Below are 16,322 nucleotides of genomic sequence, written 5' to 3'. Positions count from 1 at the left end.
CTGACCCCAGCCGGGACTCTTCGTGACCCCCCCCCCCCCCCCCCCGGCCCTGCCCAGCTGCTGCGATGGCCCCAAGGCGGCGCCAGGCTGGTGTCACACACGTGCCAGGGCGCATCGTGGGGAGCAGCCCCCCCTGGTCCCTCCCCCCCCAGGGCCACTCTGCCCCCCCCGGCCCCTCCCCCCCAAGGGCCACTCTGCCCCCCCCGGCCCCTCCTCCCCCCAGGGCCACTCTGCCCCCCCCGGCCCCTCCCCCCCAAGGGCCACTGTGCCCCCCCGGCCCCTCCCCCCCCAGAGCCACTCTGCCCCCCCAGGGCCACTCTGCCCCCCCTGACCCCTCCCCCCCCAGAGCCACTCTGCCCCCCCGGCTCTCCTCCACCCAGGGCCACTCTGCCACCCCCCCGGCTCTCCTCCACCTAGGGCCACTCTGTGCCCCCCCCGGCTCTCCTCCACCCAGGGCCACTCTGCCTTCCCCCCCCTCCCCGCTCTCCTCCACCCAGAGCCACTCTGCCTTCCCCCCCCTCCCCGCTCTCCTCCACCCAGAGCCACTCTGCCCCCCCCAGCCGGGTCCTGCACCCAGCCCAGGGTGTCCACGCTCTGCTCCCTGTGGGCTGGCAATCACCACCTTGCTCAGAATGACAAAAGCACCTTTATTCAGGCAAGAGCAGCACTGTGAAAACGATACAACTCGCCCCCAAGAGCTCCCTCCCGTCCCTGGCTCCCCAGGCCAGAGAGCTCCCACAGAGCAGGCGAGAGTCCCACATCCCTGCCACCACCTGAGATCCCTGCTCAAAGACATCTACACTGTAAACACCAAGCACTGTGACCATTTTATAGGAAAGGGAAACGGGGCCCAGCAAGGCAGGGAGCTGGGCCAAGAATGGAACCCAGGAACCCGAAGGTCTGGCCCAGCCTGCGCGTACCATTGTGGCCCCATGGGAAGTCTGGCAGTGAATCCTCTTGCTCCAGGCCCTGGGGTCAGTGCACATGTCAGGACGGCTGGGGCGGGAGAAGGGGAATGGAGGGGGTGGATGAGTGGTGGGAGGGATGGGGAAGGGTTAGATAATGATACAAGGATTCTGGAGGTCTCAGCCCCTCTCTGTTCAGAGTCCTGGGCTCTATGGAGCGAAACCCTCCGTTAGCAGGAGGGGGAACAAGACCCACCCCCCCCGGACGAGCAGCCACATGGCAACTTTCCCTTTCAAAAGAAGTCCCCCGTCCCAGGGCTGCCCCTCCGAGCTCAGACCTGTGCCATGCAGGCAGCAGACCCAGCAGGCCAGCCCACCCCTCAAGCCCTGCTCTCCCAGTGCTACCATTAATGTAGACACCAGCTGCTCTGCGCCCAACACAGTGGCTGGATCCACACTGGGCGTCACTCTCCACATTGTTGCAACAGCTGGTGTAGATGGCAGCTGGCCCCACTGGGCCCCGCACGCTACGCGGGTTGAGTTTACGTTGGACTTGCTCCCACAGTTGCAAGCCCCTGGGGACTGTGTTCCTACTCACATGCCACAGGGCAGACCCCCTTTGTTAATGGGCATCCTGCTGCACTGGATCCTGGGCTGGCACCACCCCACAGCTGATAGCCTGGGGCTGTGGCGGCACCAGGGGACGGGTGGCACTGGCAGAAAGACAAAATGACACAGTAGCAAGATGGCTACCCCAGCTGGTAGCAGCAGTAGGTTGTTCTCTATATGGAGCAGCCCTAAGGCCTGATGCCACCCCACAAGAGGACCCCAGTGAGGGGTTTCAATTAGTCTCTGGCACAGAGGACTGACCCCACACACACAGGGCTGCCCTAAATCCTTTTCCAGGGTCCCCCCCATCCTCCGGCCTGGGTGCTGCTGGCTTCCCAGCAGGCTGAACCCGCCCAGCAGCCCGGGTGGTGCTGGGACAGGCTGGCACCAGCTCTCAGGGCCCCATCTCCTAGCGGCAGATGCCCCTGTCTGCCCTGGAGGCGCAGGCACTTGGGTGGCCCCGTGAGGCTGGGCTTCGGCTCCCAGCGGCCGGGGAGGGGCGGGATAGCAGTGCGTTTCCGAGAAGGCCCCGATGCTGATGCCGGGGCTGAGGCAGGCCGCAGGGGCATGGGCGAAAGGAAGAGGGAGGGGTACAAGGTTGCTCCTGTCCCCATCCCCCCTCTCCTCCATTGAAAGAGGGAGAAGAAATCCTCCTCGGTCAACCAATCAGAGCTCATAGTCTTTTGCTCCACCAATCACAAGCCGCTGAGCTGCTCTGGTCCACCAATCGGGTTGCTTCGTTCTTCCTTCCCCTGATTGGTTCCTGTGGCTCTGGGTGCCAAGCCACCAGCATCCGCCTCTTCACCACTCAAAGATGCCTTCTTCTGACCGACCAATGGGAGCTCTTCCCTCTCTCCCAGCTCCACCAATCAGGCCTCCCGCCCGCCCCCGTGGGGGGCACATGCCACGGCCCACTCACAGTATAAGGGGGAGGGGTCCACAGATGCTCTCCTCCGCCCTCTCACGCCTCCCCCCTAGTCCACGCCCCAGGGGGCTACTCAGTGCGGACGGGCAGGTACCCATTGACCAGGCACTGGGGGTCGGCCGGGCTCTCCTCCTCCCCTTCCCCCAGCTCCCTGACGGGGGGCGCCCCCTGCCGATGGCGCCGCGCCTGCCGCTCCCGCACCCACTGCCAGAGGTAGAGCACAGGGATGGGCAGCGTGGCCACGACAATGAGCAAGATCAGCATGGCCTGTGCCCAGCGCGGGTACGACAGCCACGTCTCCGTCGCCTGCAAGAGAGGCCACGGTCAGCGCTGCTGGGCTCCGGGCCCCGGACCGACCCCGTCAGCCTGGATCTCCCCAGCTTCTCCATCACTCCCCGACTGGCCCCATCGGCCCGGATCCCCCTGCCCCTCAGCTCCTGCACACACGCACCCCACACACCCCGACCAGCCCGGATCCCCCAGGCCCCCAGCTCCTGCACACACCCACCCCACACACCCCGACCAGCCCGGATCCCCCTGCCCCTCAGCTCCTCCTCACACCCCGACCAGCCTGGATCCCCCAGGCCCCCAGCTCCTCCACACACCCCGACCAGCCCGGATCCCCCAGGCCCCCAGCTCCTGCACACACCCACCCCACACACCCCGACCAGCCCGGATCCCCCAGGCCCCCAGCTCCTGCACACACCCACCCCACACACCCCGACCAGCCCGGATCCCCCTGCCCCTCAGCTCCTGCACACACGCACCCCACACACCCCGACCAGCCCGGATCCCCCAGGCCCCTCAGCTCCTCCACACACCCCGACCAGCCCGGATCCCCCAGGCCCCCAGCTCCTCCACACACCCCGACCAGCCCGGATCCCCCAGGCCCCCAGCTCCTCCACACACCCCGACCAGCCCGGATCCCCCAGGCCCCCAGCTCCTCCACACACCCCGACCAGCCCGGATCCCCCAGGCCCCCAGCTCCTCCACACACCCCGACCAGCCCGGATCCCCCAGGCCCCCAGCTCCTCCGCACACCCCGACCAGCCCGGATCCCCCAGGCCCCCAGCTCCTCCACACACCCCGACCAGCCCGGATCCCCCAGGCCCCCAGCTCCTCCACACACCCCGACCAGCCTGGATCCCCCTGCCCCTCAGCTCCTCCACACACGCACCCCACACACCCCAACCAGCCCGGATCCCCCAGGCCCCCAGCTCCTCCACACACCCCGACCAGCCCGGATCCCCCAGGCCCCCAGCTCCTCCACACACCCCGACCAGCCCGGATCCCCCAGGCCCCCAGCTCCTCCACACACCCCGACCAGCCCGGATCCCCCAGGCCCCCAGCTCCTCCACACACCCCGACCAGCCCGGATCCCCCAGGCCCCCAGCTCCTCCACACACCCCGACCAGCCCGGATCCCCCAGGCCCCCAGCTCCTCCACACACCCCGACCAGCCCGGATCCCCCAGGCCCCCAGCTCCTCCACACACCCCGACCAGCCTGGATCCCTCAGGCCCCCAGCTCCTCCACACACCCCGACCAGCCCCATCAGCCTGGATCCCCCCCACTACCCAACCAGCCCCATCAGCCCAGATCCCCCCTGCTCCCCAGCTCCTCTACCACCACTCCCAGACCTGCCCCATCAGCCTGGATCCCTTCTGCCCCCAGTATCCCAGCTCCCCCACCCCCTTGCCCTCAGATCTGCCCCATCAGCCCAGATCCCCTTTGCTCCTGGCATCCTGACTCCTCCCTCCCACCCCCACCCCGCAGGCCCATCAGCCCCAGCATCCCGCCCAGGGTCTCACCAGCTTCTGGCTCCAGGCCTGGTAGATGGGGGCGCTGCGGCAGATCTGCACCAGGCTGGCCAGCAGCAGTCCCAGCATGGCCAGCAGGCTCCCAAAGCGCCACATGTAGCCGTAGAGCCGCCAGGGCCGCCAGCCCAGCATGGCCTCCACATCCCCCAGGAACCTGTGGGGGGGGAGGGGTTGTCAGCCACGGGGAAGGAGTAAATCTGGGGCTCCCCCCACAGAGCTAGGCCACTGGAGGGGTCCAGGGGAGGGTCCCGTCTGCCCAATAGACCCTGGTCATGGGGGAGGGGCCAGGACACAGGGCCAGGCGGCTGGTACTTGTCTGCTGGGTAGACCTAGGCTCCGGGGGGAGGAGGGGTGTGGGTCCCCTCTGCCCCTTACAGCCAGAACCTGGGGGGTTGGAAGAGGGAGCAGGTACCTGTGCATCCCACAGAGCCAGGCCACGGCCTCACAGGCCACAGGACGGGCCGGGGATCTCAGGGACCCTGTGGGGAGAGGGGCAGGTACCTGCTGGCCTCGCGGGCCATAGGGGAGGGGCACGTACCTGTTGGCCCCGTAGACCCAGGCCACGGCCACGTCCTCAAAGACCACCACGACGATCAGGGGCAGGGTGGCCGAGTAGTCGTCAAACATGGAGACGAAGTAGCTGCCCGAGCGCTGCACGAACATCAGCCCCAGCAGGAACCCGCCGGCGCAGCACAGCACTGGGGAGGAGAGAGAGACTGGCACCCGCAGTCCTGCTCCTCCCCCGCAGCCTGGCACCCGCTGCCCTGCCCCCTCCCCCGCAGCCGTCCCCAGCAGCACTGGGGGGCAGAGAAATCTTCCCCCATCCACATGCAATTATCCCCCCAAAGTCACACGTGTCCCTGCTTCCTATGCACCCCTCGTGACACCCCCCCCCACGCCGTGCGGCTCTTTCCCCCGTCTGACACAGCCCCGCCCGTGTACCGGGGGGGGGGGGGAGAGCCCCGCCCACGTACCGGGGGGAGAGCCCCGCCCCGCCCGCGTACCGGTGAAGAGGGCGGCGCGGCGCCGCAGGGCCGGGTACCGGTCCAGCAGCGGGGTGAGGATGCCCTGCATGTTGCCCAGCATGGTGCTGAGTCCAAGGTTCAGAAGCATGAGGAAGAAGAGGACAGACCAGAACGGAGAGGCCGGGAAGAGGGTCATGGCTTCCGTGAAGGTGATGAAGGCCAGGCCGGTGCCCTCCACGCCCTGCCGGGAGAGAGACGGGTCACGCGCTTGGATGCAGCTGGATCGGGGGGGGGTGGCGCGGAGGCTGGTTATACAGGGACCCCTCGTTTGGTGCTGGGATGCGGCTGGCTGGGGGGTACAGGGCCTGGTTATACAGGGACCCCTCGTTTGGCGCTGGGATGCGGCTGGCTCTGGGGGGTACAGGGCCTGGTTATACAGGGACCCCTCACCTGGTGCTGGGATGCGGCTGGCTCTGGGGGGTACAGGGCCTGGTTATACAGGGACCCCTCGGCTGGCGCTGGGATGCGGCTGGCTCTGGGGGGTGCAGGGCCTGGTTATACAGGGACCCCTCGCCTGGTGCTGGGATGCAGCTGGCTCTGGGGGGTGCAGGGCCTGGTTATACAGGGACCCGTCCTATCTGGGATGGGGCCTGCTGGCTGGCGCCCACCACTGGCAGGCGGCACCTGTGCGGTAGAGCGTGGGGTCAGTTATACGGGCCCTGGATCAGGGCACTGGAGTATTCAGGGCGCAGGAGGCTGGGTACTTGGGGGACCAGATACACGGGGCCCTCTCCGTCCCCCATGGCACCTTATTCATCTCTTCCTCCAGCTGGCAGTCGCCGACGCCGTTCCTCTGCAGCTCTGTGGCCGTGGCGTCCGAGAGCCCGTGGAACCAGGCGCTGTATTGCCTCGGGGACAGCACCTCTAGGTCCTCGGGGAGCAGCAGGCCAGGCAGGCTCGAGTTCATCTGCAGCCCAGCCAGCTTCTCTGCATTCCTGGGAGGGCGGCGGTGTCAGTGGTCCTATGCCTGGGGAGGGTGGCTCTGCCTGGGCTGGGGCGCACAGGGGGAGGGCACCCATGTCTGGGGCTAGGCACAGTGGGACAGGGCTGCTGTGCCTGGGGCGGGGCAGATGGGGAGGGGGCAGGTGTGCCCAGGGCACACAGCAGGAGGGCAGCTGTGCCAGGGGCGGGGCAGATGGGGAGGGGGCAGGTGTGCCCAGGGCACACAGCAGGAGGGCAGCCGGGGCGGGGCAGATGGGGAGGGGGCAGGTGTGCCCAGGGCACACAGCAGGAGGGCAGCCGGGGCGGGGCAGATGGGGAGGGGGCAGGTGTGCCCAGGGCACACAGCAGGAGGGCAGCCGGGGCGGGGCAGATGGGGAGGGGGCAGGTGTGCCCAGGGCACACAGCAGGAGGGCAGCCGGGGCGGGGCAGATGGGGAGGGGGCAGGTGTGCCCAGGGCACACAGCAGGAGGGCAGCCGTGCTGGGGGCGGGAGGGAAGGGCCCAGCGGCTCACCTCTTCACGCAGATCTTGGCGATGCTGCTGGCCCGGAAGCCCAGCACGGCGAAGACGACGGTGGTGGCCAGCAGCGAGGTGAGGAAGTTGATGAAGGCCACGAGCAGCGCGTCGGCGTGGCAGTTGTTACGGCGCCCGTTGTAGCTGGAATAGGCGATGACGCTGCCGAAGCCCAGCCCCAGCGCGAAGAACACCTGGGTGGCTGCCTGGCGCCAGACGTGGATATCGCCCCACATCGTCAGCTGCGGGCAGCCAGGGGTGAGCGGTGGCTCGGGGAGGCAGCCATGAGCAGGGCTGCGGTGGGATCTGGCACTTGTGCATCGGGGGGACTGGCTGGGGGGCTCTGCGGGGGGAGGAGTCTGGCCGAGGGGGCGTGGGGGAGCTGGGCTGGTGGGGACAAAGTTAGACTGTGTGGAAGCTCAGCTGGAGGAGGGGAGAGGGGGACCCAGAGGAGGAGGGATCTGACTTTGGAGCGGGGGGCTGCGGGGAGGGACGGAGCCACCTGGGAGGGAGGGAGCGGAGGGATGGGGTTCTGGGGGGGGGGGCTGGGAAAGGTAGCAGGATCTGGCTGCCAAAGTCCTGGGCTGTGGAGTAGGGGGGAGGCTGTGGCTAGTGGGGGGGTGTCTGCTCTGTGACCCGGGGTCCCCCTGCGCTGGGATGGGAGATTCTCACTGACTCCCAAATGTGGATTAACTCAGACACCCCGGCTCAGCCTCCCAGGGAGAGAGACAAAGGGAGGAGGAGGAGACCAGCACCTGGCTGCGGGGCAGGGCTGGGAGAGAGGTTTTTAGTTTCTGGCTGGTATCATGGAGGAAGCAGCCTAAGCCAGGGGCTGGGATTTAGGGGCCCAGTCTCCCCCATCTCAAGGGGGGCTGAGGCATCCTAGGCCTGCCTGTAACCAGATGACATCTGTGCTGTGCTGCATCCTGGAGAAGCAATAAACTCCCTCTGTTCTACTGGCTGGTGGAGTCTGTGCGTTCCATTACGGGGGTGCAGGAGACAGGGGAACCCTGGCGCGCCGTCACAGAGGGATCCACAAGTGGGGCTGGGCTAGAGACCTGGGGGGGGGGTAAATGCAGCTAGGGGAAGGGAACTGGGTGAGGAGAAGGATCCTGCGGCGGGGGGGGGGGAACTGGGTGGGGAGAGGGATCCGGTGGGGGAAGGGAACTGGGGGGGGGGGGATCTGGCAGTGGTGGAAGGAACTGGGCAGGGCAGGGGATCCCGCGGGGGGAGGGAACTGGGCAGGGAACTAGGCGGGGAAGACTCTCACCTTGGGAGTGAACATGATGCGGATGCCTTCAGCCGCGCCATCCAGCAGCAGCCCCCGCACCAGGAAGCAGAAGAGCACCACGTAGGGGAAGAGGGAACTGAAATACAGCACCTGGGGGGGGGGGGAGGGTAGTGAGCGTGGCTCTCGCCCTGCACCCCAAAGCCCCCCTTGCTCCATAGGGCTGTGGGTTAGTCCCCCCTGCCCACCTCAGATAACAAGGAGAGGAATTGGGGTGGCAAAGGGTTGGGCAGCACATAGGAAACCGTAGAGAATGCAGGGCGGCGTGGCAGGGAGGCCCGTGGTGGAACGGCAGTGAGGAGACCCTAGAGAACGCAAGTGGCGTGGCAGGGAGGCCTGTGGGGGGGAGGGCAGCAAGGAGACCGTAGAGAACACAAGCTGTGTGGCAGGGAGGCCCGTGGTGGGAGGAGACCGTAGAGAACGCAGGGTGGCGTGGCAGGGAGGCCCGTGGCTGGGGGGAGGGAGTGTGCAGGGGGGAGACCATAGAGAACGCAGGGCAGCGTGGCAGGGAGGCCCGTAGTGGGGAGGGTAGGCAGGGAGGAGACCGTAGAGAACGCAGGACAGCGTGGCAGGGAGGCCCGTGGCGGGGGGGTGGGTGGGCAGGGAGGAGACTAGAGAACGCAGGGCAGCGTGGCAGGGAGGCCCGTGGCGGGGGGGGGGGGCAGGGAGGAGACCGTAGAGAACGCAGGGCGGCGTGGCAGGGAGGCCGGTGGCGGGGGGGGCAGGGAGGAGACCGTAGAGAACACAAGCTGCGTGGCAGGGAGGCCCGTGGCAGGGGTGGGGGGCAGGGAGGAGACCGTAGAGAACACAAGCTGCGTGGCAGGGAGGCCCGTGGCGGGGGGGGGGGACGACAGGGAGGAAATGTCACCTTGCCAGAGGACTTGATGCCCTTGATGAGGGCGGCGCAGACGAGCGCCCAGGCAGCCAGCAGGCAGCCAGCCAGGGGTAGGTTCAGCCCCCCGCTGGTGTTGATCGACTCGCTCACGTCCAGCGCCTTCCGGTACCAGAAGTAGGTGGTGGAGGAGCTCATGGCACATTCAGGTTCTGCCAACACAGGGCCCAGCTGGGTCAGAGGCAGGCAAAGCACCGCCCCTCGCCCCCCCCCCCCCAGGTCAGAGCCCCTCCCCCCACAGGCCAGCTGCATCAGAACCGGCCAGCACCACCCTACCAGGTCAGAACTGGCCAGGCCCCCCTGGATCACCACAGGGCTTGGGGACTAGGGCTGCTGTTAAATATCAGTTAATTGACTGGCCCATTAACCTCATGAATTCTTATTGGTTAGTTGACTACTCTATAGTCCCGGGGGCGGGGGGCGGGCAGCCAGTGGGATCCACTCCCACCCATCCACGCTGCTGCTGTCTCAGAGGTAGCAGTGCAGGGGGCAGGCGGCTGGTCTGAGGGGGGAGCTTTTAAAAACCAGCTCCCCTCGCGGACCGGCTGCCTGTTGCCCTGCGCTGCTGCCTCTGACACAGAGGAAGCAACGCAGGGTGGCAGCAGCCACCATCTGGGGTGGGGGAGAGTCTGAGCCCTGAGACGCGGTGCAAGCTGGAACTGTGCCTGGCTGGCTGCCCACCCGCCTCCTAACACCCTTTGAATGCACAGCCACAGCCACAGCCACAGCCACAGCCACGGCAGGTCCCAGACCTGGCGCAAGCCACGACTGAGCTGTACTGGCTGGCTGGCGTGTGTGCACCCATCAGCATTAACCTATACGCTTTGCGTCTCAGTTCATCGACTGGACGATTACATCCCCCGTGGGGACAGGCCAGAGCTGGGGGCCCAGGGAGCTGAGGCGCAGCCAGGGCTGGGGGAGGATGGTGCCCCCCAGTGGCAGGCAGGGACCAGGCCCAGCACGCACCTGGCTGGCTGTGGTTGGAGCCCTGGGGGCAGCTGGTCCAGGGCAGAGGGGAGTAGAAGGAGTTTACGAGGTAGAAGATACTCCAGGCGATGATCACGTTGTAGTAGAGAGAAACAAACCCGCAGACCTGACATGGAAACAGGGGTGAGCCTGGCTGTGCACCCAGGGACCCATTGCCGGGCTAAGGCAGGGCACCTGGGAGGGGGGCCTGGGGACAGGATGCCGGGGGGGGCGGCACCCAGGGACCCTTTGCCAGGCTAAGGCAGGGAACCTGAGAAGGTTTGACAAAGCAGGGATTTTATTCACCTTGTTATGCTGCATGTGAGTTCTACTCTCCTACAGTCACCCCAGTGTGCCTCAGTTTCCCTGGGCCCCGCACCACTATCTAGACAGTGATGGGACTTTCTGGTGTGATCTCATTTCTCCCACACGCCCTTTGTAAGCTGAGCCCAAGAGGGGGTGCCTCCCAGTCGCATTTCCTGGCCACATGGCTAGCGCCCTGTCGACAGACAGAGCAAAGCACTGTGGGTAAGCAGCCCGCAGGGCAGCATGGTGGCAAGGTGGAGCTGATCCCTGCTTCTTGGGATTCCCTCGTAGCTCTGGGAGCACTCTGTGCTGAAGAATGTCAAAGCGGCAATGCAGCTGGTGTCCGCCCCCCTGCAGCAGCAGCCTGGCAGCCACCGTGCTCCTAGCAGGGCAGGGCAGGAGCGCTCCAATGAATTGCTCTTTGTTCCCCAAACCGAGCAGCTCACTCAGCTGCCAGACACTTCCTGGAGCTTTGAAAGCGAAGGGGTGCAGGCCTGCAGAGATCACAAAACACTGGGCACAGCCACTAGGGCAGGCATTGTGGGATACTAGCGGAAGCCAGTTCTCTGGACAAAGCAAACAGCAGAGTCCAATAAAAGGAGGGGAAAGAGAAAGTCTCTCACGGGGCTGGTAGTTTTTTGTTGCCAAAACTGGGTGTTTTTTCCGACAGAAGTCGCAGGGCAGCGTGAACGCTCTCACTGTTGTTGCCAATAGGCAGTTTTTGGCAACAAAACGTCACAGCATAGACAAGGCCTAATAAACCTTCTGTTCTCTCTGCTGGCTGGGAATCACATCTGGCTGCGGATGGTGGTGCCGGGCCCAGTGACTGCCCCACACTTCAGTGACACTGGTGGCAGCGGTGGGATGTGCTGCACCCGTGGACAGAGCATCTGGCAGTGAGTGACCGGGGCACAGTAGGAAGAAGGGGGACTAAGAAGAGCCAGGCGCGCTAAAGGCCAGTGAGGGGTGGTTCTAGGACGCAGAGGGGCCTATGGCTTAACCCCAAAGAATGTGGATCCCCGAGAAGGGGTGCCTCCTGGGGACCGTGGGACATGGTCCCAGGAGTCGGAGGGGCTGGGACCTCAAGGAGGCTGGCACACTGAAGGGGCTCTCCCTGGGAATCATGGGGCCCTGCGAGTCCGTGACCCCTTGGGGACAGCAAGGAGCTGGCCTAGACCCATGTCTGTGAGAAGGACGTTGTGGAGAGGGCTGTGCATTGGATGCTGTTCAAGGCCTGGCTGGCAGGGAACCATCGCTCTGCGGGGCTGGGTCTCGTCCCTGAGCTCCCACCCGACTGAGGATGTGGGGGGCTGAAGTGTGGATGTTAACTAACGATTAAGTTACTAGTCGAGTAGTCGATGGAATTTCCATCAACTACTCGAGGAGCAGATAGGCACTTCTGCTGGGGCTCATGTGCATTTCAAAGGAGGAATGCAGAACTGGGACAGTCCCGCTGACTCCAGGCTGCAGGCGGAAGCCTGCTTTGAAATGCTAGGGACTCTTGTGCATTTCAAAGCAGAAATGCCCTCATGGAGCCTGGGGTAAGCAGGGGACTCAGAGTCCCTGGCTGACCCCAGGCTCCACGCTGCGCTGCCGCTTTGAAATACCACACGGAGCCCGGGATCAGCTGCTGCTTTGAAGTACCCCCTCTTCCCCCCACACCCTCTTTGCTGCCTCTATCTGACAGAGGCAGCAAGGGGGGGAATTGACTAGTGGACTGGACTATCCGATAAGCATTTGCTTATCCGATAGTCGACTAGTCCTTATCTTTAGGCTGATGGCAGCCAGACAAACCTATGGACCACTAGGAGCAACTCACAAGCAGGGACTTGTCATGGCCGGGTTCCCCGTCACGGGTGGAGCTGGAGCAGCTATACGAATGCTCCCCCCTTGTCTGAGGATGGGGCTGATAGACAACAAGCCGAGTGACCTGCACAGCGCAGGGCAGCTGGCTGACAAGTCTGGGGACAGCCGGTCTGGGGAAGCCCACCACAGTGCCCATGTTATAGCCAATGCCGCAGAGAGAGGGGTCTGAACTTCCCAGGGTCATGGCTAAAGTGACCCCGCTCAGTTTGGTGTCGAAGGGAGAGAGATGTGACCAAGTGGGGAGTTTAGTCACCTTGCTATGTTGCACGCGAGTTCTACTGTCCTATAGTACTCCCGTGTGTGTGCCTCAGTTTCCCTGGGCATTGCACCAATACTTACACCTGAAATTCCCTTCACTGTCTGATAGCCGACCGGGCTTTTGGGAGTGGGTCAGTCTTAGCTGGCTGGGGAGGCAGGGTCCTGCTCTGGGCTCCCCTGTCCCCATACTGGATTGTACTGACTGGAGGGCAGGGCCCAGTGACTCCAAGACTTCGGTGACGGAGGGCTAGAGACAAGGAGCTGGGACAGGGCACCCAGGGAGCTCTCACCTGGCTAAGGCAGGGAACCTGGGGGGAGCAGGGGACAGGGTGCCGGGGATGGGGCCCCAGGGGGACTTGGAGAGCCCTTGGCAGTACCAGGACAGGTACCCAATCCGCCGCTCACCACGCAGCTGGCGAAGCCGATGCCAACCAAGCGGGGGCTGAGGTGTTGCCAGACCCCGATGCTGCCCTGGCGCACACTCTGCCCCGCCGCCAGCTCCAGGAAGAACAGCGGGATGCCCACCACCAGCAGGAGCAGGAAGTAGAGGAGCAGGAAGGCTCCTGCAGGGAGGGGAAACTGTTACAGGCCTGAAGCTGCCCACAGAGACAGAGTCCTGATGTCCCCTAGAGCCCCCAGCCCACACCCAGCCCCCTCCATCAGCCCCAGGGCCTCCAGCCCCCTCAACCCCCCAGATCCCCTGGAGCCACCGGCCCTCTCCAGCATCCCAGCCAGAGTCCAACTGGCTTGTTGTCAGCAATAAGAGGAGGGGAAGTGTCTCTTGCAGAGCTGGAAGGTTTTTGTCACCAAAACAAGGTGTTTTTCCTGACCAAAGTCGCACTGCCGTGTGAACACGCTCACTGTTTGTCCCGTTTTGGGCGACAAAATGTGCCAGCGCCGAAGGCTTAATAACCCTTCTGTTCTCCCTGCTGACTGGGATTCACGTCTGGCTCAGGTGGGCCCGGTGACTCCCACACACTTCAGGGATGCTGGTGGCAGAGGTGGGTTGTGCTGCACCCCCTGAATGTCCCTTACAGCCCACAGCCCCCTCCCGACCCCTGGACTCCCAGCCCTCCACTCACCTCCCCCATTCTGGTGGCACAAGTAGGGGAAGCGCCAGATGTTCCCGAGTCCCACGGAGAAGCCAACCTGGGCCAGAATGTACTCAGCCTTGTTGCTCCAGGCTGGGCGGGCCGGAGGCTCCTCTGGCAGCCCCTCCTGGCTGGGCTCCTCAGCACTCAAAGCCTCCAGTTCTGGCTTCACCTTCTCCATGGTGGGAGGAGGCCGGGGCCACACACACGTGAACACACACTGGGGGACACGTGCACACTGACAGGAACAGCCCACACCTGGACACTTGCTCTCACACTGGAACACACACTGGGGGACACGTACACACTGACAGGGAATCAACCCACACCTGGACACTTGCTCGCACACTGGAGGACACGTGCACACTGATGGGAACAGCCCACACCTGGACACTTGCTCGCACACTGGAACACACACTGGGGGACACGTGCACACTGACAGGGGAACAGCCCACACCTGGACACTTGCTCGCACACTGGAACACACACTGGGGGACACGTGCACACTGACAGGGGAACAGCCCACACCTGGACACTTGCTCGCACACTGGAACACACACTGGGGGACACGTGCACACTGACGGGAACAGCCCACACCTGGACACTTGCTCTCACACTGGAACACACACTGGGGGACACGTGCACACTGACGGGAACAGCCCACACCTGGACACTTGCTCGCACACTGGAACACACACTGGGGGACACATGCACACTGATGGGAACAGCCCACACATGGACACTTGCTCACACACTGGAACACACACTGGGGGACACGTGCACACTGACGGGAACAGCCCACACCTGGACACTTGCTCGCACACTTGTTCACACCAACTCCCCTTCCCCTTCTCAGGAACGGCCCAGCTGCACACACTTCCAAACACAGCCCTCCCTGCTTACTCACCAGACACACACAATTGCTCCCCCCACCCCCCACCCCCGTCTCTCTCACTCACAGGCCCCCAGACCTCAAACAAAAATCTGCAAGAAAAAGACCCAAGAGACTGATCAGGCCAGGGGGACGCTCCTGTTCCCCCCGCACTCCTTGCAAGGTGGCCCCTCTGGGTGTGGCGTGGTACCCCTCACCCACTGCCAGGACTGGGGTCCCAGGCACCCTCAGCCCAGCCCAGAGCGCATCGGGTCCATTCACCCAGCCATGCCCAGCACCTAGAGCCCAGACCCCTCTGGGACCCCAATCCATAAAGGTTCCCACACGCCCAGATCACCCCCGTCAGACCAGCTGCAGGGTCTCTCCCCCCACCTCTCAGCAGCGGTTTGGCCAGGGCCAGACTCTCCTCCCGCCCAGGGGCAGTGCCAGCCCCAGCACAGGGCCATGCCAAGCAGAGCCACCCAGGGCCCGGCTCCCACGCCTTGCACAAAGGACTCTCAGTGCCACAGGGCATGGGGGTCTGGGCACGCTCCAGCATGTGGGGTGAGCCAGGGGGCAGCACTAATTGGGGGACCAGCGCTCGCCTGCAATCCTCAGGCAGGGGGCCAGGGAAGCCAGGGAAGGGGGGGGGGGGGAGGAGCTCTTTACATGTACCAGGCCCAAGACCAAGGCAGTCTAATTGCTTTGGGGCTGCCAGCTTCCCTGCAGCAGTCCCCCAGCCTGCCCTGAAGGGCTCCTCCATCCCAGCATCCTTTGTCACAGGAGCCCCCCCCCATTTAGCCCCAAGCAGACACCACCCATTCTGGGATCCTATGGCAGGGTCTGTGTTGTGAGTCACCCCAGCTCAGCTCAGCCCAGCCTGCCCTCCAGGCGCTGACGGGTGCAGCAGGTGCCTACATCGCCACCCCTCAGCACGAAACCCACAGCCCCCCCTGCACCCTGCCCAAGGCAGCCCCGTCCCTCCCCAGAGGCAACTGCATCCTGCCCCCTCCCCCGTGCTCTGCACCAGAGGCAGCCCCGTCCCGCGCCCCGTCCCAGAGGCAGCCCCGTCCTGCCCCCCCTACGCCCCGTCCCAGAGGCAGCCTCGTCCTGCCCCCCCGCGTCCCGTCCCAGAGGCAGCCCAGTCCTGCCCCCCCACGCCCTGTCCCAGAGGCAGCCCAGTCCTGCCCCCCCACGCCCTGTCCCAGAGGCAGCCCAGTCCTGCCCCCCCCACGCCCTGTCCCAGAGGCAGCCCAGTCCTGCCCCCCCCACGCCCTGTCCCAGAGGCAGCCCAGTCCTGCCCCCCCCACGTCCCGTCCCAGAGGCAGCCCCGTCCTGCCCCCCCCACGTCCCGTCCCAGAGGCAGCCCCGTCCTGCCCCCCCCACGCCCTGTCCCAGAGGCAGCCCCCTCCTGCCCCCCCCACGCCCCATCCCAGAGGCAGCCCCCTCCTGCCCCCCCCACGCCCCGTCCCAGAGGCAGCCCCCTCCTGCCCCCCCCCACGCCCTGTCCCAGAGGCAGCCCCCTCCTGCTCCCCCTGCGCCCAGCCAGGGGTCCCAGAGGAGCAAGAACTAGGGAGAAAGATGTGACATTAAGAGGAAATTAAACAGCCCCACTCATTGCACAGGGCTCCAGCCCCCTCCCCCCCTCTCCCCACAGCTGGGTCCAGGCCCCATGGAACCGGTCACCCCTGGAGCTGGGCACAGCCCGGGGGGGGAGGGGAGGGAAAGTGGGGGCCTGAATCGAGGTGCAGGCACCGAAAGCGGGAGCTAAACGGCGTCACGTGGAACCCCCCCAACGATCCCCTCCCCCCGCCACGAACCCCCCCAACAGCCCCCTCCCCCTCCACGGGCCCCTCCCCCCGCCACGGGCCCAACCAGCAGCCCCCTCCCTCCGCCATGAACCCCCGCAAACGGCCCCCTCCCCCTGCCAGGAGCTCCCCGAACGGCCCCTCCCCCCGCCCCGAGCCCACCCAGCGGCCCCCTCCCCCCGCCACGAGCCCCCTCCCACCTGCGGCCGCCAACGTGGAGGGAGCCTGGATTGCATCAGG

The 16,322-nt window shown here is 65.5% G+C and overlaps 1 protein-coding gene across 1 annotated transcript; it reads right to left on the bottom strand.

Moving 5' to 3' along the window:
* Positions 1-627: 627 nt before the first annotated feature.
* Positions 628-14,350, bottom strand: SLC6A16 (solute carrier family 6 member 16). Its single transcript, XM_075917516.1, has 11 exons — positions 13,395-14,350; positions 12,718-12,875; positions 9,883-10,009; positions 8,893-9,068; positions 8,007-8,117; positions 6,737-6,978; positions 6,031-6,217; positions 5,262-5,463; positions 4,796-4,955; positions 4,249-4,411; positions 628-2,745 (listed from the first exon to the last, which is right to left on the bottom strand). Exons 1-11 carry the CDS (start codon positions 13,582-13,584, stop codon positions 2,509-2,511), a joined length of 1,953 nt encoding a protein of 650 aa, XP_075773631.1. The 5' UTR covers positions 13,585-14,350; the 3' UTR covers positions 628-2,508.
* Positions 14,351-16,322: the final 1,972 nt, after the last annotated feature.

The sequence above is a fragment of the Pelodiscus sinensis genome, unplaced genomic scaffold (genome assembly GCF_049634645.1).
Source record: "Pelodiscus sinensis isolate JC-2024 unplaced genomic scaffold, ASM4963464v1 ctg144, whole genome shotgun sequence".
NCBI classification, from domain to species: Eukaryota; Metazoa; Chordata; order Testudines; family Trionychidae; genus Pelodiscus; species Pelodiscus sinensis.
The sequence above is the reverse complement of the archived record's forward strand: the minus strand, read 5'-3'. Positions and strand labels throughout refer to the sequence as shown.

What these genes read in the sequence shown, in the direction of transcription:
- SLC6A16 (XM_075917516.1), bottom strand. Translation starts at nt 13,584, where the DNA reads ATGGAGAAGGTGAAGCCAGAACTGGAGGCTTTGAGTGCTGAGGAGCCC. An exon ending in TGGAGGAAGAGATGAATAAG is followed by an intron (nt 5,464 to 6,030) that starts GTGCCATGGGGG and finishes CTCTCCCGGCAG; the next exon opens with GGCGTGGAGGGCACCGGCCT. An exon ending in TGGGTCTACGGGGCCAACAG is followed by an intron (nt 4,412 to 4,795) that starts GTACGTGCCCCT and finishes CCCCCCCCACAG; the next exon opens with GTTCCTGGGGGATGTGGAGG.